General features: G+C 43.1%; 1 protein-coding gene across 14 annotated transcripts in view; it reads right to left on the minus strand.

The window, feature by feature from the left end:
- Nucleotides 1-4611: 4611 nt before the first annotated feature.
- ARHGAP32 (Rho GTPase activating protein 32) overlaps nucleotides 4612-21742 on the minus strand; it is a 389933-nt gene continuing 372802 nt past the window's right edge. For 11 of the 14 annotated variants that reach the window (XM_075190517.1, XM_075190519.1, XM_075190516.1 and 8 more), the window contains 12 exons: nucleotides 20541-20690; nucleotides 17863-17965; nucleotides 17549-17693; nucleotides 16745-16827; nucleotides 15672-15800; nucleotides 14853-14998; nucleotides 13386-13587; nucleotides 12879-13033; nucleotides 12715-12789; nucleotides 10911-11897; nucleotides 7789-8210; nucleotides 4612-7158 (listed from right to left, as the gene is read on the minus strand). In XM_075190517.1, coding sequence (XP_075046618.1) covers nucleotides 4951-7158; nucleotides 7789-8210; nucleotides 10911-11897; nucleotides 12715-12789; nucleotides 12879-13033; nucleotides 13386-13587; nucleotides 14853-14998; nucleotides 15672-15800; nucleotides 16745-16827; nucleotides 17549-17693; nucleotides 17863-17965; nucleotides 20541-20690 — 4805 coding nt within the window. In that variant the 3' untranslated portion in view covers nucleotides 4612-4950. The remainder of the gene's footprint in view (nucleotides 7159-7788; nucleotides 8211-10910; nucleotides 11898-12714; nucleotides 12790-12878; nucleotides 13034-13385; nucleotides 13588-14852; nucleotides 14999-15671; nucleotides 15801-16744; nucleotides 16828-17548; nucleotides 17694-17862; nucleotides 17966-20540; nucleotides 20691-21742) is intronic. The other 3 variants (XM_075190512.1, XM_075190513.1, XM_075190521.1) reach the window with 1 other exon arrangement.

Here is a 21742-nt window from a genome sequence, read left to right on the forward strand (position 1 = left end):
ACTTTTCCATTAGATTGCAAACGCTCAATAGCGGGGCCCTCCCTAGACTTTGTTTTCACATTTGCACAGATTTTCTCTACCTTGTATGTCCGTTTTCCCCACTGTCCAGCACTGTGGCACCTCACACAAGTCAATGGCAATCGTGTATATAATACTAAATTAATAAATACAGTAGACAGAGGACCACCAGGTGGCTCAAGAAGCTGTAGATGAAGACACCTCCTCCCCCTCTTGACAGTGTATAAGGTGTGTGCATAGAAGAAAGGAACCATGCACTACATTATACTGGCCCAGGGAATTAAGCTTAATGATGCAGGGAAGTTTTGTTGTCTCTTGCTGCTCCCCTACAGCACAAGTCCTTCTTATGGACTCTGCCTTGGAAGGGGATGAACGTACAGCGGACACCCTTACTTGGCTACCCCAGGGGGGGGGGGGGTGGGGGGGGGGGGTGGGGGTGGGGGGGGGGGGTGGGGGTGGGTGGGGGGGGGGGGGGGGAATATTTTAGACTCATTTTGGCTAAAATTGAGGACTGGGGGGCAGCATTTGTCTTACTCGCCCCAGGCACTAGAATTCTAAGTTACGACTGATACACAGAGAGAAAGACTACGGTCAATTTGATGGCACCAATTAACCTACCAGTATATTTTTTGAAATGTGCAAGGAAATTGGAAGAACCCCACGCAAACACAGGGAGAGCATACAGCTAAGGCCTATGAGGTGCTGCCTTTCTCACATATATTTTGAATTATTAGCTTTTTTTTTTAGAGCGGGTATTAAGGTTTGAAACTGGCTCAAGCATGATTATCTGGTGGCGTTGGATTCTTGTAACATATTGATACATTTTTATTCTAATTTTCAAAGAGATTGATATATACAGATATTTGGTATAAACCTAACATGGGAGAGGACATTTCCTCTGGCAACCGTATTACAGAGTTTAAAATTTTGCCAATTTATCATCTGAAATCGAAAGATAAAGTTACAGTAAGCAGACATCTGACAATTAAAAAAACAAGCTGGCACATTAGGCTTTTAGCGGAGGTAAAAAAAATAATGGAGAATTTGAGATTCCTGGTAAGTCTGTATAACGGTGGCTGGACAATCACTGGATTACTGCATTTATTGGAAAGGACACTGTAGTGTGAGTCTGTGCTCAATTATGATAATGTGGCGGTTGTTTCAGTGATTCATTTTACAACTAAGGGGGAATCAGATCTAACTTACTCAGAGATTTGCACCAAGAACTCTACAATATACTATATGGTGTAAAGAGACAGAAAAATCTCATGTATTAGCTGAGTCTGGGGATGTGTTTTGGCTGTTGGTGGGAAAGAAGACACAGGACTTCAGTTTTCTAAATTCCATGGAATGCAGTTTGGTGCCTTGGCACCTGCAATCCCTGAGATTTTACAGGATTTACTTTTTTAGCTGACACAGTGCTCATCTTGGGAGGGGCTCTAAAAATTATTATAAATGAATATATACATTATAAATGTATAATTTATAAGTTTGTAAATGAAAATTTGAGTGTCTTATTCTGTTCTGAATAATTGTGATGGTGTTAGATGGTTTTGTATAATTGCGGAATTCAGCATCGGGCTGTAAGATATTAGGGTGGAGTGTAGAATAATCGGATTCACTCTGTGCTGGACCAATGGATATACCGGTATACATATATTGAGGGTAATGTAGTTTTTTTTCATGGTTGACAAACAAGCTGCAGCCATTCACCACCTAACTCAACTCTACAGTATTTCTTATTTATCATTAGTATAGTTGAAATAATTTAGTTTATATAGTTATACAATATTTAATGTTGTGGCTGATCAGTGTATAAGCCCCTTGTGTCGATAAAACAGCTCTGACCCGTTGAGGCATGACAAGATCTCTGAAGGTGTCCTGTGGTATCTGGGACCAATACATTACCAGCAGATCCTTTAAGTCCTGTAAGCTGTGAAGTGCGGCCTCCGTGGCTCGGACTTGTTTTTCCAGCACATCCCACAGATGCTCGGTCAGATTAAGATCATGGGAATTTGAGGCCAAGTCAGCACCTTGAACCCACTGTCATGTTCCTCATTCCGCTCCTGAACAATTTTTGGAGTATGGCAGGGTGCACTATCCCGCTGAAAGAGGCCACTTCCATCAGGTAATACCATTGCCATGAAGGGGTGTACTTGGTCTGCAACAATGTTTGAGGTAGGTGGTATGTGTCAAAGTCGGTGGTAGTCAGCATATCGATGCTGACTACCCCGACAAGACTTACCCTGACGTTTTCACACCGAAGGTCTCCTTCCTGACTAGGCTGCAAGACGCTTGATGTGCCCACCGCATGCAAGCAATCGCGATGATGAAGTCTGCACGACTGGATGACGTCACTGGGAAACGCAACGCTGTTCATGGTGCTGTTAAATATACGGCCATGGACCATGTACTTTACAAAGTGTTGTACATTGTCCATGGCCGCATACTTGCATTACCCCCTTAACAGCACTGAGAACAGGGTCGCGGTTCCCAGTGACGTCATCCAGTCGCGCCGGCTTCTTCATTCATCGCGATTGCTTGCAGTCGATGGTCGTCCTGCAGCCTCGTCGGAAAGGAGCCCTTCGGTGTGAAGACGGCGGGGTAAGTCTTGTCGGAATAATCAGCATCATTATTCCGTACCCCAATCATCAAAGTAACATCCACATGAATGCAGTGCCCAAGGTTTCCCAACAGAACATTGATGATGTACCCCAGCAGTCACTTACAAGGGAGGGCTGGCAAACTTTAGCCCGGGGGGCAAGGCTAGGCTCAGCAGCCTATTCAGAACATTTTAAAGGAAAATAAATATATGTACCCAGCCCATGATAGCCCACTATGGGACCGTCCCGGTGGGCAGATGCCCTCCAGCCCCTGGTCACTTACCCCAGCTTTTGATGCTGCCAGCTTCAAAAAACATCAGTGGGGGTGACAAGTCCGCCCAGTTATAAAAGTTAAAGCATTTATTCTGATTTGTATATACCCTTCTGCTTACTAATGTGTGGCCTAACGTCTTATTTATGGATGAGAGCAAAGGAAAAGGACTCTTATTTCCAGTCACATTTGTACATTTTAATTAAATGTTTCTGCCTTGAAATACAGTTTCCATATATATTCCATCTGTATCTGTATACCACCCAAAGAAGGTAGAGATGTCCCATCTGCTCTCACGGTACAATACTGAGTGATCCCAGAGAGATGGTTAGTTCCTGCAGTACCCTGGGAGGTGAAACCACCAGGATGCTGTAGATTCTATAATACAGGGCAAATAGTGTAAGTATGATGCACATCTGTCATCTCGTAGAGCCGCCATAGTCTACTCACTGCTTCTTCCCCACTTGTCTGGAGATCTTCTGGTGATGTGCAAGGTCTGACAATCTCTGAGGTTATTTCCTGATGTGTGTGTGTGTGCAGTATGTCTACTTACATGTTATTGACTAGTGGGCCCTGTATGTTGTAGTGCTATGAAACAGTAATAGGAGAAGTAGTCATGTACAATAAACTATAACATGAGACATCGTAAAATACATCATTTACTGCAAGCGGTACTGTCTGCATTTTCCTAATAAAGTGAAGCGTCATTTTCCCTTTAATGTTTAGATACCTGGAACAGTACAGGAGATGATGTCCTCTGGAACACCTTCAGACAGCTTTAGTTCATTTTTACAAGCCCTCCTGCAACTTCCACCTTATATTGGAACAACGATCAAAACATTTGTACCTTATTTCATCTGGGTCTCTGTATTAGACCATAAAGGGATGTAAAGAGATTTTGATAATTGTTTCAATGAAAGGACTGAGCTTCATCCTGCAACACAAGAGTCGTTTTCTGAAAAGTCTAAACTGATGAGGAGTAGAAACGGACTCACTGTGGATACAAGTGTTACCATAACCTAATTAGTTTCTTTGTGGTTCATTTGGTTCCAGATTGAACTTCACAGAGTAGGTTATTAAAATAATAATAATCTCATAACAGAGTAATGCATAAGTCTGGTTTCAGTAACGCTAAGTCTAGGCTGTCACTGAGGCGTAATGCGGGTTACACAGTGCTGACCAACGCTAGATGTGCATAGATAGAAGGGGAACTCTGGATGTAAGAATTGCAAAACTCTGCAATGTGGAGAACTTTATTCCAAGAATACAACAGTCAAAAATATAGACTTTCTGCAACTGTCTAGAAAACAAACGTTCACTCATTATATGGTGTTTAAACACAGTAACTATTACACAGAATGTTGATAAGATACTTAGTATGGCTATATTTTCTTCAAGGGAAAGCATAAACATGTAAGTAAGGGATTGTAGGCCCTTGTCTTAGTGTTGATTGATTTCATGTCAGACTAATGTGAGGACAGTTATTATAAACCTTTTATATAGTAAAAGTCACAGCGTTTTTGAGGCTGTAGAGTTTGTATCGTAGGTTACATGGAAACACTGAACAGACGGTTTTTCTAGGGATGTGGACCTACCGTGCATCATTCATATTCCATAACTGACCCTTTATACAGAAGCCACTCCCAGAGTCAATAACATGAACCATCGCACAGGTTGAAGGAACATCATAAATGTTTCATATACACAAAAAACCCAATATGGATTAAATAGGAGTTCTTTATTCCTCTCTGCGTTCCTCCTCACATTTAGGAAGGACACCAAGGGGGACAAACGATACAGGATTATGCCATCACTGTTTACAACATAAAATTTATCTAACAATGAAGTGAAGTGCAAGTGTATCAGTGTCCGTGTATATTGCTAGTTGTGTGTTTGTGTACTGAAGTTAGTGTGGTGCATCTAGAATTTGGTTTTCTTTTTTTTCTTTTTTTTTGTCTTTTGAAAAAATAAAACAGTCCGCTGTCCAGCAGGGGTCTGCCTAATAAGAATGAAGTCCTCTTTCCACCTAGAACCCTCCCGGTCACCCCCGGCAGCATCTTACTCTGCATGTACTTTTGCCTCTGGTCTTTGCAGGGCCAACTCTGCAGCTAGGAAAGCTCCCTGGCCCAATGCAGTAGCATAGGTCCGGCCATGTGGAATGGGGAAGGCGTTTGGGGTAGATTGGCTTGTTGATCTATGGTGGGGTATGGAATGGTAATCTGCCACATTGTCATACTGGGACAGTGCAGTTATGGAGCTATGTAGTTTTCCATGGAGTGTTTGGTAGGGATAGAAAATAGCAGGGTCTCTTTCCAATGTCTCTGGGTTGTGGGCACGCAGGCTATGGCTCCTCTCTGGTTTAGGTGGAGCTGTAGCAGAGGCAAACTGAGCGGAGTCCTCTCTGTAACAGTCTCGATGTGAGCTGTCAGCCGGCCTGACGAGTGACCGGTCTTTCTCCTCTGACAGTCTCATTTCCTTGTGATTTAGTCGTATCGGTTCCTGTAGATTCACATTGTATTTATTGGATGAGTGATCAGTAGGCAGTGGCATGGTTTTGGAGCTGTAGTCTACAGGTGGAAATGGCGGACCATTCCTTCCATCAGAGAGCTGTCTGTGCCCAGGATCCTGCTGTGGTGGAGTCCGATGCTCAGAAGTCAAGTCAAGCTGTATTCGATTCCTACTCACTCCAGTCTGCTTTTGTGGTAAAGATGGCTTATCCTGATGCCCATTTCCGTAAACTGGGGGAGGATGTGCTAGACGCTCATCGCCCTCTGTTCTTCCCGGATAACGTATATCTTTACATTCAGCAACACTTAGAAGACCAGGAGTCTTCCCGGGGTCCGACCGACTTCTGAGATGAAGAACATCCAGCCCTGTTATGTCCTCCACCAATGATGGGGTAACATTATCATACTGAGACATCACTGATCCCTTAGCTCTTTGCCGTGGTTTGTTCTCACGTCTTAAGGACTGTAGCCTGTAGCGGTCCATATCCTCCATATCCCAGGAGATGTGAAGAGGTCGTGAATGTTCAGGTGGTAACGCAGGAGGAACATCTCGACTAATGAAATTGTGTTCACGTAAATTACTTCTGGGACATGAAACCAGTCCTGATCGATATGTGGACTTGGGCTGCTGCCTCGTGGTATAAGAAGCAAAGTCACGGCTTGGATAGAGGTGAAACTGCCGCAGGCGTAAGGTGCTATATGGATCCATATCATAGAAGGTGCCGTCTGACGAATAATATGTAGTGCTCCCTGTGTAGGGACTGTAACGATAGTGTACCCTTCCATTCTCAAAGTAAGGCTGTAGCTGAGTGACATGATAATCGGATGAAGAGCTGAAGGTCGGACATGCTTTGTACTGGTATACAGGGCGTGGGCAGTAAGCTGGCTCGTCATCTGGAGGGACCTCTGTTCTAGAAATAGGGACTGCTCGTACTGGAGGTTGCATAGGCACATGCATGGACTGTACCCGTCTTATGGTTGGATAAGCTTCTTCTGAGTAACTCCGTAAACCTGGACTCATGGATGCCATATATTCAGGGCGGTTCCTTGTGCGAGAGTGCTGCGTTCCACAGTGTTTGGCCTGGTTTACATAGGTGCTATAAAGTGTAGAACTTGAGGAGGGTGTTTCACAGCGGGATGCATATGGCTGTGGTACCATATGTAGTGGTGCAATATCAGCTCTGTAAGACTTGGGAACTACTGGTTTATGAGGCATAAATGTCTCATTAATATTCTCTGGTTCCACCGGGTTAGGATATTGGTGCCTGTAACTAAGGTCTGTGCTCTCAAGCTTTCCAGTGGATGGATACGGGTGTCTGTATGCATCTCCCATTTCAACCTTATCCTCTGTCTTGGCCTGGGCAGAAGGGTAAGGATGTCTGTAGTTAGCACCTTGCTCCATCATACTCTCAGCCTTAACATGAGCTGAATAGTTGTGTCTTGGCAGTGCATCCTCCAGAGATGACGGCAGCATCATTGTACTTAGGAAGGAGTGATAATTGCTAGCTGTGATTGCATCGTTGTAGTTGGAGTGCAGGGCCGTGGCCAATCGACTCTCCATCGTTCTGACTGGTGGGGCTGGTGGTCCAGCACTGTGTGTTGTATGTGAAGGAAAAGACTCTGATCGCTGGTGGAAATGTAGCCTTGGACTGGGTTTATCGGAGGAAGGTGGTGGAGCAAAGGATTCGTTAGTAAAGCTGGAGGCTGCTTCACTGGGTATAGATGGCTGCATCTCTTCAGGTGAAAAACATCCTGGGACCTAGGACATAATACACTTCCCTGTTAGAAACATTCATTGTACTTACAAACAGTCTGCAGCACTGTACACAGGATTAACAATCCAAGTAAATCGGAGGAAATAGGTCACCAAAATCGCTGTTAATCTGTTGTGTAAAATTAAATCTTGTTACAGTTTGTATTTCTTATTAGATTCCTTTGGATAGCGATCATGTTTGACCAGCAATTACCAACATGCCCAACAATGATCTGATTATTATGGAGCTCAGTTTGTGGCTACATTCAACAATTAATGCCAGATATTGCCACAGTGGTTTCCAGCTTTTGTATTGGAAACAAATGATAGCATTTCAGCTTTTTCATACTTCTCACCATATGCAAACTTTAAACCAAGTTTCTACATCTAGCAATGTGCCCACAGCATTTCATCATGCGTATTCCACGTCTAAAGCTAATTTTACTTTTCCGTTTCACATGCTGCCTTATACCAAAGCTCATTTTGTACTATCTATGGACCATTAACAAGTTTGTTTTTAATTATTTTGCCCATGACCAATGTGTTTCTCTCTCCCTGGACATCAAGGACATCAACTTTATGACCTTAGTGTTTACTGCTGAAAGGTGACTTTGATTTGAAATGATTGCACAGTACCTGGGTTGAAGGGCTCAGTCCCGGTGTGATGGCTGAAGGGCTGTGTCCTGGAAGAGGGTTGTGACTTCTCACTGGGCTGTAGTTGATGGTAGTCACAGAGAAGGATGATGTCGTGTTGGGGATGGCAGCTGGTGTGAGGACAAGACTGGTGTCTGGGGTTATAGCTGGTGCTGGTGCAGGAGATACATGTTGTGGCAGGAGGTCTGGCGGTGGTGGGGGCGGCGGCTCTTCCTCTGGTGGGGGTGGCAGTGGTAACTCCATGAACTGGAGGTAGGGAGGTCTCTTGGAGGAGGCTTGCTGTGCTGATTCAGCCAATGCCAACGCCAGCATACGGGCTGCATTTTTGGGAGGAGGTGGAGGAGGAATAAAGGAAACGCTGCTAACAGGAACAGGATCCATCGGGGGCTCCACAACACAAGCTTCTGTTCAGGGGAGAAAGAGTCCATTTTAGATGTTTGAATATTTATTCTCCCACTAAACAACATATTGTGAATTATGTGCAGAATGGTATAACCGTTTACTTCCCTGTGTGACAATCTACCACAGTCGTATCACATTGTACATTATATAATACTGTGCACAACACTTTTCACTACTAGAACACAAGTATCACTTTCTGGCGCACACGCTCCCGGGCAGGCATCGCGCTGGTACACTCCTTGTCCTGTCTTCTTCTTCCCTCTGGTCTCACCTATGTACTATACTCAGTACTTTACGCTCACTGCGTAGTCACTAGCTGTCCTGCCCTTCTATTTACTATGTCATTTGTAGTTTGTTCAAACCCTGTGTACAAAGCTGCAGACAATCTGTGGCCCTTTATATTATTATTATCATCCTTTATTTGTTAGGCACCACAAGGTATCTGCAGCGCCGTACATAGTACAAACAGTAAACCATACAGTGTGGAACAGTACAGAACAGTAAACACAAAGTACCAATGCTTCAGAAGCTCCGGGCAGACAAATGGAGTAAATACGGAGCAGAAGAGTCGGTATGGAGACAGGAGGGGAGAGGGGCCCTGCTCATTCAAGCTTACATCCTAAAGGAGGGTGGACGAAATAGGCACGATAGGGAGGCGGTGATGCAAGGGGGAGAGAAAAGGGGACCAAAGGAGAGAGGGGCGAACGAGCGGAGGATACGAGGGGCTAGGTGGAAGGTCATCTTTTATAAATAAAAGCTCTAATACAAGTCACTTTCACAATAATAGCTGCCGTCCCTCTTGTCTTAGTTTCTGGGGTTGGAGATCCCTTTTGGTGGCTCCATTACACGGAGACCATTTACTAATCCTGAATGTAATATTCACCAGTACATCGTTTGTCACCTCTTTATCCCATGCACCTTACAAATATTTTTTTTTTATCCAATCTATATACTATGTGCCAGTATAAATATCAAGGGAGAGAATATAAATCTACTAATGTCCTGTTAAGAGGAGCTAAGTGATTTTACCTAAAGAGGCATTTTCACTCCTTAATCGTCTATCCTTTGATTGGTCATGAGATGAGAATAAAATGGACAAACAGCTGGGGTTAGTTCAGCTTTCCTTTGCCCCCACATTCAATCTCTTGCCCAATCCTACCACTTCCAACATCATAACAACGCCCGCATCCCAGGATGCCACCAAAACCAGTATCCACACACTTATTATTTCCCGTCTCAATTACTGTAACCTTCTCCTCACAGGCCTCCCCAGCCCTCACCTTCGTTCTATACTCAACGCCGCTACGAGACTCATCTTCCTTTCGCGCCGCTCTGACTTGTCTTACACTGGATCCCCTTCTCCTACAGAATCCTTTTCAAACTCCTCACCTACAAGGCTCTCTCCCACTCCACTGCCCCTTACATCTCCAACCTCCTCTCCATTCACACTCCCTCCTGTTCCCTGCACTCGGCTAATGACCCTTATCCCATGCCAGAATTCAAGATGTCTCTCGGGCTGCCCTCCTCCACTGGAGCGACCTCCCTTGTTCTATCCAACTCTTTCCTAGTCTGTGTACCTTCAAAAGGGCACTTAAAACTCACCTATTTCTCAAAGTCTACCATTCATCCACCTAACCCATTTCTCCATGCTTCAGTTTCTCACCTCTCACGTGCCCTAGATCCCTCCACTGACTACCCCTTGTGCCTGCTGTCTGTTTGCCCTCCTTTTAAGATGTTAGCTCTTACAAGCAGGGCCCTCTTCCCTCCTGTCTTTATACCTATTTTTCTGCTCCAACTTCACTGTACTAGCGATGTTTAGAGCTTTTGGAGTCTTGGTATTATTTGTTTTGTTCTGTGTTGTTATACCCTGTATGGTCTAATGTTTGTATTCAGTACTGTGCTGCGGATATCTTGTGGCCCCCTATAAATAAAGGGTGATGATGATGATAATAATAATTTGTGCCCTTTCAGTATCCAATTTAGAAGCCAAAGTATTGGAACTTCCTAAGTGCAATAACAACACTTTATTGAAACAGATATTTCAAATAGTGACACAGATCTATGACTGTCCAGCTCTATGCTTTGTTCTACATATACTGATGTGACACATATCACTAATTCAAAAGTGTTTGCTTTAGTCTTGTGATCCCCCCTGTATAGCTGTGTTGGCTGATTCTGTGCCCTTGACTGCAGCAGGAGACGTGGTCCAGCCAGCCGGGTCTGTGCATTTAGAGATTAGGAGACTCCACAGCCTTCAGTGACTATTTACACCCGGGATGGGATGCAGCTATCGGTTCTCTCTGTCCACACCAGCCCGGTGTAAGAAATCATTTTGGTCCAGTCTCTAAACTCTCTGGTCTGGGCAGGCTGGACCATTTAACCAATCATACTGTTGTTATGGGTGCTACATTCCACTCACAAGGCACCAGAAAACAAATCAATATAAATACATGTACAAAATATTACTAAACCTGACTTGTGTGTGCAAATGTAATTGTGTGATGTTTCCAATTATTGTCCTTTTCCTTACTTGATTAACTCTTCATATAATTGTGTGAAATGTAACATTGTAGATTATTCCTTCTAGCAGCAGATCCGTCATCTATCTTGATACTGAGCTGTATACAATGTTTGTACTGAAAGCACTATCTTATTACATAACAGTGTGATACTAATTCTGTGTGCTGTGTATTACTACATACCTGGAGGTGTAGACAGGGGGAGAATGGACTTCTCTAATCCTGACAGTTCAGCATCTTCCCTTTGAGATGATCCAGTTACATTGCTGGATTTGATTTCCTGGTAGCAGGTATCAGTGTATGTAGGCTCAGTGTTACACAGAACATGAGATATTCCTGAAGAAACGTTTCCTGTTGTATCTTCAGTTTCAAACCCAGCGCAGCTCCACTGAGAGGTTAGAAAAGTGTCTGTAGTTCCCAGTGACTCTGCCACTGTAGATACAGGAAGCTGGACAGTTCCAGTGTCTCCAGATCTGCACGTAGCAGCCTGTAGCGTCCCAAAGTCTCTAGAACCATTGTCACTGAACCATACAAGAGAGTGATTACCTCCAACGGTTCCCTGCATACTTCCAATCATTTCTGATACCCGGCTAGGTAATGAGATGGTAACGGGATCTGAAATGGTTAATGGAGGGGATCGGACTGCTTTGCGGCCCACTTTTGGTGAGAAAGCTTGCACAACCTTTTCTGCAAATGATGGAGCTTTTGGAATTTTATCTGCACTAGGACTGCGGTTGGGGGTTAGGAATGGACTAGTAATCCGCTCTTGGAAAGGGGACATGGGCTCAGAGCTATTGCCACTAATGGGGGTTTGAGGTCCAATGTGCACCCTCTCTTTGCTGTTGCCCAGAGTGGCATCGATGTGGAACATGTGGTTATCCAGCCCTTCACTTTCCAGCTTGGGCGGACTGCACTGGAAAGACATTGGGTCAAAATCTAGACTGGCGACGCCAATTTCCGGTGGACTCAGATCCTCCTCCTCATGACATCGAACAGACAGCATAGCAGGTACGTGAATCAATCCCTCATCCCCATCACTGTCTTGGTCATGGGGTAGGTTATCATAAGAGTTGTAACGGATACATCCTTCCAGTAAGTCCCCATTATAAGAAGCAGAAAGAGCATCACTGCTCGAGCGCGGACGCCGGGGACGAAACATCTTAGAATCCCCTGTAAAGTAAAGGCATCATTTTTGTGAAGCCGCCCAACTGACACAGTGAAACAAAGATATCATTAACTCTGCTGGATCTTTCCATACTGCACACAATATACTGCATACTTTATCTATAGTAATCCTCTAAGGAGGCATATTTGATATTCCTGTAAATGTTACAAGTTGCAGATTAGATTTCTAGGTACAGTCATGTAAAAGACAAAGTATACCTAATATAGTCAGATATGCTTGTTAAGAAGCTGTTGTGGTTAAGTGCTGTGTTTAGCTTCCAATAACCATCAAGCACAGTGATGGAGGGCTGATAGTTTGGGTTCAGTATGCAACCATAGGACCTGGACACCTTACCATCAGTACATCCACTATAAACTCCTCTCTATAACACAGTATCTAGAGGATAAACATCTGTTAAGGTCTTAAGAGAGATGTACATAAACTAGTGCCCAGAGATAGCAATGAGCTGAAACTAAGGAGTGGGCCAAAATCCATCAAATACAATGTAAGAAAGAAACTGAGGAAACCGTTGCTGGAATGATAAATCACTAAAACTGTCTGATAAGGATTATAAGGCCCGATACGGTGTGAGTATGGTGTTTGGGTTAAGTGACGATTTCTGACCCCACCATTGGGTAAAATATCACATCATGCAAAGACCAACAGTCTGAATACATGATGATGATAATAATATACTATATGGAAACGTACTTGTTGTCTCGGGCTGTACCAGAGATGATATAAACAGCGCAGCATTGGAGTATAACCCCCCTCTAATCCCAGGTGACCTAACAGCAAGTCTGCAGAGCGGATCACACGTACCGTCAGCTGCGTGCAGGGAACTCAGCGACTCTTCACTTTTAGCTGAGCGCATGGTTCCGGTGTCTCCTCTTCCTCCTGGAAACAAGACAGAAATCCACCTCTTATTCTAGGACTGTGCCACCAGTACATGCATCTGGCCCAATATACTAATGCTCAGTCCTTACCTGCCAAGGCCATGGCCTTCATTTCAGACGGTTCACTTGGATTACGTGTCAGCTTCCTCTTGGAAATTGAGGAAGAGGAGGAGGATTTTCCCAGGTTAAAGAAGGAGCGCCAACTACCAACTGGAGACTTCTTCATCTTGGGAGGTGGTCTTTTCCTTCCAGAATAAAACCAAAGTCATGGTAAACGAAGAGTAATTGTACCCACGTCATATAAAAGCTACATTATGTCAGGAGTGTCTGCTTGATGTACAGCTAAGTGTTTCTTATTATATACTTCGGCTGTGTATACAGACAGACTATTTCATAGGCAATATTTTCAATCTATGGCTGTATCAACATTATGGACACTTTATACAACACAGATAGGTTTATCTAGAAAAATAAAACACAAACCTCTTCTGTAAACAAATAGCATTTTTTGTTCTATTCTTTCACCACTAGGAGGAGCACTTTAACTATTTCACTCATGTATGTAGGTAAAGGAAGCTCATAATATAATGTCCTCACCTCTCGGAGGGGAAATCAATGACTGTGTGAAACTTGCCCTGGAGGGCAGCTGGTCCTTCTCCCACCTCTATGTACTTGCTGTCTGCCACCACCGGGGAATTTATTTGTGCCTGTGTCCGTGCTTGGGCCTCCTCAAGGCTAAGTAGCTTCGTGGAAGGTGAAGACACCAGAAGGGACTTGGGTCGAGACAGAGACGCGTGGCCTGAAGACAGAAAAATGTCAAGAAACAGGAGTGTGGCACAACTTTACCAGACTCTAGTGAATGTACGCACAGGATCAGTTTTTCACTGATGGACCCTTCTTAAACATACCCGTAACATACAGTGTACAAGTTTTCCCCCAAGCGACCCGCATGACCTGGGAGCTGGACTTGGCCTCTGGCACTGTCCATTCAGGACTCTATAGAAGAGCTATGACTAGTGTGCATTGAGCATAATTCAGCACTAGCTGGCTCTTTGCCTCAGGTAATCGGGATCCCTGCTGGGGCCAGTACATGCTATATGTATCGGGCTTGTCTGATTAAGAAAGAATTATCCAGAAGTGGACAACACCTTGCAGTAAAAATTCCAAAGCATGACTTATGTTCCATTTTAATTTCAACAAGTACAATATCTGGATTTCTTTATGTCTAAGTCTCGAAGGCATGTAAATGCGTGGGAAGCCCATAACTGTGATAACCTGTGGAGAGCACATTGTAGTGTATGGAAAGCAGCATTCAGTATAGAATATATTCTGCCAGACTGACAACATTCTGTATGTGCACAGCAATTATTACATTCATGTGCTAATCAATTGTGGCTAATCCATATCTAAAGCATCCAGGCCTCAAAGCCACAGTATTTCTGCTTCATAACCCCCCCCCCCCCCCCCCAAGACCTAGTTCACCATTCAGGAGTAGATCTTAATTAGTTATAGTAAAAGTGATACAGGTAGTGGACCAAAAAAATGAAACTACCAATATATAGTCAAGCAATAGGGCATTGAATCTACTAAGGTCTGCAATTTTGCACTGTTCTTCAACAATAAACTCACGTCTGGTGGCGGAAAAATCTCTGACATTGTTCCAGACTATCCCAGAAATGATCACCTAAGGTGACCGAGAAGGTCAGAACATGGATAACAGCAGTTCTGTGCTCATCACACCACTGGGTGAGCACTGGCTCTATGTGGATGAGGGCATTGTTTCTTGTAGCTGGCAGTCCTGTATTCCACATAACCTTTGCCCATCCTGGGCTGTAATTTCAGTAACGCAGGAGCCACACCTGTGTCTTTCCAATTTTTCCCTCTGCCTGACTATTAGAGAATAGTTCTCTGGTAAGAAATGAACCATGTGTTGCACTTGACCTTGGCTGATACAAAGTTATCTTTCTAATTTTTCTTTCTGTTTGCCAGTAATTAAGACCATGTGCTTGACGTCTCCTCTCCTCCCACTGGTATATTCATAAGGTTATAATGTAATGGACGTACCTGCTCCATCACGTATCACCGCGCTTAGCTTGGGGCTGAACAGCACCTCCACGTGGTTCAGGATGAACTCCACCACCACAGACTGGATGCGCACCTCCATAAAGGCCGCCGTGCCGCTAAAACACGCCGACTCAATCTGTTTAGATCTAAAAGGAAGAAAGATTGATAAAGAGGTCAGAGAAAAATCCAATACCAAGGGGGTATTCTCTAGTGGTGGCTTATAAGGTAAATTTACCTCCACTTTCAGAGAATACACCCCTTAGTTAAGAAGAAGGCTGACAGTGAATGAGATTATAGATATAGTTGTTTTTTTAATCCCCATCATTACTCATTATTATGTGAAGGATCCATCTGCATCCACTACTGACACATTATATATTATATTTCTGTTTCAGTATCTCAGTCTGTGTATGATCATAGAGGGCTTCTAGTCACACAGACAAACAAAAATCAGCAGCATAGGAAGAAAGATTTAATTGTCATATAGTTTGGCTGGAAGTAAATCCGCTTTGAGATTTGATTTTTACTTTCCGCCAGTAATTGCATTCATTCCTTCCAATAACCACGTTACAAAATCAGCTGAATGAAACAGATGTTTATTATTGTGGATCAGCCACTTGCGCCAAATTGCTAATTAGCAGGCGTAAAAACCGCGTGGTTTAATTTGGAAATCACCTATTTAAACCCTCTTCCCTATTTTATAGAATCAGGACATTTCACAGTTGTTTATATTAGGTGTTAGAGAAACGGAAAAGGGAAAATCTTAGTTTAGAGTGATGGAGAATCCTAAGGCATCCTGCCATGTACCATGTACCATACCGGGAAGTAATGGTCCCATACCGAAGCAGGTTGGGGGCCCAGACGATTGCCAGGTTCTTGGTGTGCATATTGGTGATAGAGCAGTAGGTTGCGAGTCGGGATAGATGCCGCATAAGGAACTCCAGTGTCCTGCAGATAAATACAGTAATATTAATATATGTACATTACATCATTTAATCACTGCTCAGTGACATTCTCCATTAGTAGTGATTAGGGAATAAAAGACTCTTAATTGTAGATTATTAGTAGATGTCACATAGCCTGATCATGTGTATTAGCATGATCCCATATATTTTAACTTTCTCTGTCAACAAAGTGTTGTAAGTTACATTATGTCAGTGCATAATATAAATATAGATTGCTATGTATATTAATTATGAGAGAATGTATAATTATGTCTGACTAAAGCAGAGATAATTATACAGCCTGGATCTGAACACAAGGAACATGCACCTCTCTGGAATGAGGAGAGGTTTCTTACCAATCTGGTTTTACAGATCTAATCAGAAACCAGCAAATTTGGCCACTGTAAGTGCTGAACTTGTCAGATCACATTTATTAGAAAGAGGTCTAGTGATTATTTCGGCAGTGGCAAGAAAATGCATCCTCCACATGTGGATCCAGAGCACATCCCCCACACTGGACCTCTTTAAAGAAAAATTGTTCTTTGCCATGAAAATGGACTGGTTGGAAGCCTCCCTCCAAAAACCCCCCCCCCCCCCCCCCTGCCCCGATCTCCCTCACTGGGTACATTACACCTCGTTCATGGTGGTAGATTCAGCCAGCCTGTCAGAGGAATTTGGGGCATTTCTGGAGCTTGATGTAGTCACAACATCTTCTGATACAGACCATGGGAACATGTTCTATCAGGATTGCCCCGTTCTACACATTCCTTTATCCTGAGGGGGCGGCTGAATTGGGGCTACAGGGCTGAGGTATCTACCGCCAACGCCTCATGTAACAAGGTGATGTTCAGAGAATTTATGAACGGCCAAACCCTCGCTATAGCCAATAACGCCAGCACAATCTGACCGCTTCCTATTAATGTTACTGTGTGTCCAGGATTCACTGACCGGTAGTGTGGTGGTGGCAGCTGTTGTATGACATCGTGGATCTTCACTAGTCGCTCTTCATCTGTTGCAGCAGAGACCGCATCCTGTTGTGTAAAATCAACCATAGGATCAATAATTATGCTGGGAGTAATCGCGGACATGTACATGCAACAGCGTCACAGATTGTGTGGTGATGTATGTACAAGGATTGATATCAATAATGGCTGTAGCTCCGACGTGACGGCCAGTGTCATTGTACGTGTGACCTAATCAGTCATCTGTAACAGTTTCATATATTCTTTATGTACATCCAAAAGTAACACGTTTATTTTCCATACAACATAATTATCTGGATGTGCTGTGAGACGCAGCCTTTCAAATAGTTTCTGTCTTCATCTACCAATGAAATTACTAGAATGACTTATCGATAACAGGAAAATTCCTTTTTAACATTTGTACAAGTATCATTCTACACACCTGGTTCTACGTTACACCAGTATATTCCACTATGACATATCTCTATACACGTCAGGGTCATTTACAAAAATGTCACTTTTACAACATTTTATTGCATCGTTTTTTGGAAAGCTATTTCTGCACTAATGTTACAGATGCCCCAACACATACTGAGCCACATGGTCTTGTGGCAGCACAGAGGTGAAGGGAACATGTAGCGCTATTCAGAAATAACAATCCGGTAGGGTAATACATGTTTTTTCAGTGTTTGTTTTGAATCTGTTGTCAGGGTGTAGTCAGATTATGACCCTGATCTGTTTTGCTCAATATAATAATTGCAATGTGCTGTGGTAAGAATAAGACACTCACAGAAAACTTCTCGTACAACTGGTAAGTCAAGAGAGGATTGGGGAGCTCTCGGAAGTAGAGTTTGCAGAGGGATCCAACACAGTGAATATCCTGGATATAGACATCTTTAGTCAGGTCTGGGATCTGCTCAGAGTCAAATTCGTGTCTAGAGAGGGAAGACAGACGGTATGTTACCTGTGCACAGTGGACGGGAATAAGAACAATAATGTAGGCTGGTAATCCAATAATATAGTGTGGTAGAAGGGGTAATAACGCAGCCTGGCGTAGGGGGGTAATAACGCAGTGTGATTGTGAAGAGGTTTTGAATATCTCACCGTAGCTTCTGGATGTTGGAAGCGATGCCAGACAGACGGTAGATCCCATCCACAATGCCATGTTTCTCTATGAACTCTGTGCAGCTCCGGAGGACCTGGGGCACTTGACAAGGAAAAAGTAGGAGGCAGAGATTAGAGATGTCACAACAAGAGACAACAGCTTCCTGCTCTTCCAGCAGAATTCATGATAGCACTATCAGTGTCTGACAGAGAGGGTCACTGACTCCATATTATGGCACTTTCTGTGCACTACTTGTTAGGGGCTCTGTAAATGGCACAAATCTGTATAACGCTGCATGTATGTGTAATACAAATAGGTCCGTATAACACTGTATGGGGGTAATTCAATTGATCATTTTAAGCTACCGCCACATAAAAAATTGTGCAATTCAACTCTAAAACAGTTAAGCCAGCCCCCTAGTGCTAATCATTGGTGCTTGCGAATTTGTTGGGGAGTGGAGGGGAGGGTTTAACGTAGTCATCTATAATAAAAAGAAATGCATTGGCAAACTTTTCTATTGCATTACACAACCTTTCTATTTTATAATATCTACATTCAGTAGGTTTTTTTTTTACTATATTTTTCTATTTATTTATTTTTTTACTATACAATCAACTATACCATGACAAAACACATTACTACATACATAAATATATTAATTAGTGATTAGTGCTTATTATTTTTATGATTTATTTTTTTTACATGCGTTTTGTAAAAGAAAATCACCTTCCATGTTATGCATTACTGTTAAACAAATTTTTTTTACATTATTACATGATTTCAAAGTAGTTTTCTTATGTTTTTATTTTTTTACACAGCCATGAGAGGTGCAAGATCAAACTGTAGATTTGACAGTTTACTGCGCCGCGTTAAAAGGGTGTTAAAAAAAAATCAATTGAATAGCTTTTAACGCTTCTCCCTCCCTATACTTTCAATGGATCTTCCAATTGTCTGCGATAGGACCGTTTGTGCAACAATAAAAAGGCTGCATTTAAAATTTAATTGAATATCGAGCAAAGTTAACACACTCTAAAATGAGTGAAAACAGAGTTAAAATGACTTTCCCCCCTGTGTATGTGTAATACAGGGAGGTCTGTATAACGCTGTACGTATATGTAATACAGAGAGGTCATATGAACGCTGTACAGCACTACACGGACCAGGCTGGAGTCACTAAATGATCTCTGCAGGTGACAAGACTACTGTACTCATCATCCTCACATACACAGGGATAACAAGCTGTTTCAATTTCATGTAATTCCCAGGTAGATAAAAATGTTAATATATCATTCTAATAATGTAAGTAAATTGAAACATTTACTTACAGATGTTGGTATATACACATCTGTAATTGTTAAGAGTACTTCTAAAGGATAGAATTATAATAAAAATAATTAACATTCTTTTATTTCTGAATGCTTCTGGATCTGGTGTATATAATGTAATATTCAGTATATGTCATATAGTAACAGCTGGGAGAGCAGCATACTGGGTATACACAGGCCCCACGTGTCTGGGCGTTACCAATTATCCCTCAGGACAAATAGGCAGAGTGTTGGGATAAACAGAACATACTCAGCTCCCTGTGACTGACATGTAAACAAAGGTCCCATCTATAATTACTATGGGAGAAATACACATACAGACTGATTTAGGATGGACGCGAAAACAGCGGAATAAAATCCTAGAGGAACATATCTGACAATTTGCATTTTAGTACAGAAACCTAAGTACATTTTCAGTGACTCCTGCCTAAAAAATAGTCACATTAATAAGGATATTTTAGTGACAGGATATAATGGGCCGGGCCAGCTAGAAGAATAACAGGTGTAACGCTCACACCTCGCCATGTACCTGTGTGCAGCATCCAGCCATTCCCAGGGGTCACACCCCAGTGCTAGAGAGCTCTGCCCTGTAATTACAGCAGCAGTGTGTGGGACGTCTCTGCTGGTTACTGCTCCATGGAAAGTTACAGAGAAGAAGGGGCTTATTCTGCACACAGCGTCAGAGGTGAAATATAACAGCCATTGGGGACCAATGAGGAGATACAGTCAGACTGAGGGTCCATCATGTTCAACGCTTCTTATCCCCCCAGCTAGGCAGCAGCATTACAGGATTATTAGTAAATCTAGCAGAGAAAGCACCTGATTGCGTTACACCTCGTCTGACCGTCATTAATAAACCTGCTTTGTGTCATATCATCCATGTGAGGTTTCCTTCCAGATGGCAATCACTTATTCACCCCCATAGATACAGATAGTAAATGCCACAGGCACCTCCATACCCATACAGGAGGAATCTCCATCATTGGGGCAGGGGAGATCTGTAACCCCATCACAATGGATCTCCTGTATGATGAAGAGCTGAAGAATGTCACTTGGTTTCCCCTGTAGTATCAAATTTGTTGACTATTTTAGCAGTAGAATCCCCCCCACCACACATATCAAGATTGTATAACACCAGCGGCTCAGACATGGCTGTGTAAACACTTGTGAGAAATCACCATTCATGTGAGCCCTTTTCATGTAAGAATGTTGTTTTTCTGTGACATAGCGAGTGCTGGTAATATGAGATAAGCACAGGCCGTGTGCACAGCATTCCAGCCCGACCTGTTCCTCATATCAGCTTATTAATGTCTATCACTCAGTACACAAGGTATACAAGGAGATCTCCTTACCATCCTGGCCAGAGTTGAGAAGATGTTCGCCCAGATCGCAGCCAAACACACGTTCCCTCAGGATCCCTCGCTGCTTCAGCTTCTGCTTGCTGGGTCTGGACTTCATGAAGGTCCTTAGGAATGTGATGAGCTTGCCGTGTTTCCGGGACACTGCGTAGACAGGAATGATACCAAGAGTCTCAGGGTGGTACAGGCAGACATTGTGTGGGGGAACAGCCCCCCATTATTTAAGAGTGAAGAACCAACACAGAAGATGAATGCTATTAATGACTGAAGAATGAATCCGGGATATCACTAAGGGACACACATAGTACAGAACTGTTCTCAGACTCTGAGTATCCACAAAGCCATTGTGTGGAAGACGAGGAGAGGGCTGGGAGTGACCATTCCCTATTATACGTGCATGAGCACGATTACTACACAATGCAGAGATGCAGCCTCTACTTGTTGACATCAGAATGATCTGTTTAGTATCATAGTCAGTCCGCAGATAACAATCACTACATGATAGGATGTACATTACATGTTAGACCGGGTACACACTATAGAAAATTGTGTGATTGGCACAGATAAATGGGTGAAAAAACCTGTAGTATGTACCCAGCCAGGTATAGAGGCTCAGGCTGCATGTTTACCAGTCTGTCCTATGCCTTACTGCAATCACACTGATTATCTCAAGGTAACAATGTGTATTCAAGCTCTCGTCCTTGGTGCTAAGCACAGACCCTCACTCATCACCAGACATTATGCAGCCTCTTTCTGAATACTGACCCCTGATTTATCCTCAGGGTTTTGGTCCCAGTCAACAAAACCTTCCACTAAACAAACTAAGGATTAGGACCAGTGGTGCTCACAATGGTCAGCTAAAGAAAAATACACATCTCACAGTAGCATATTTTCTGCTAGAACAACTAACGTCTCCAGACAGACAGATCTCCTGTATCTCAGTCAGAAGCTGGGTGACTGTGACACCGAGACCCACAACACACAGAGGTGGTCATTTACCAAACTAGGAAGTCACAGCAGTAATTGCTCCATTGTGTAATGCCCTCTAGAAAAACTCACTCGCTTTAATAAATAAAACAAAAAAAGGTGCTCCAGGAACGGAGCCCGTGTGACACCACCCGTTGGCTTTAATTACTCTTGTGATGTTTAGTCTCTGCAATGAAATCTCAAAGAAAACTTTGTTAATGTAATGAGAT

The sequence above is a fragment of the Mixophyes fleayi genome, chromosome 11, assembly GCF_038048845.1.
Source record: "Mixophyes fleayi isolate aMixFle1 chromosome 11, aMixFle1.hap1, whole genome shotgun sequence".
Lineage (NCBI taxonomy): Eukaryota > Metazoa > Chordata > Amphibia > Anura > Limnodynastidae > Mixophyes > Mixophyes fleayi.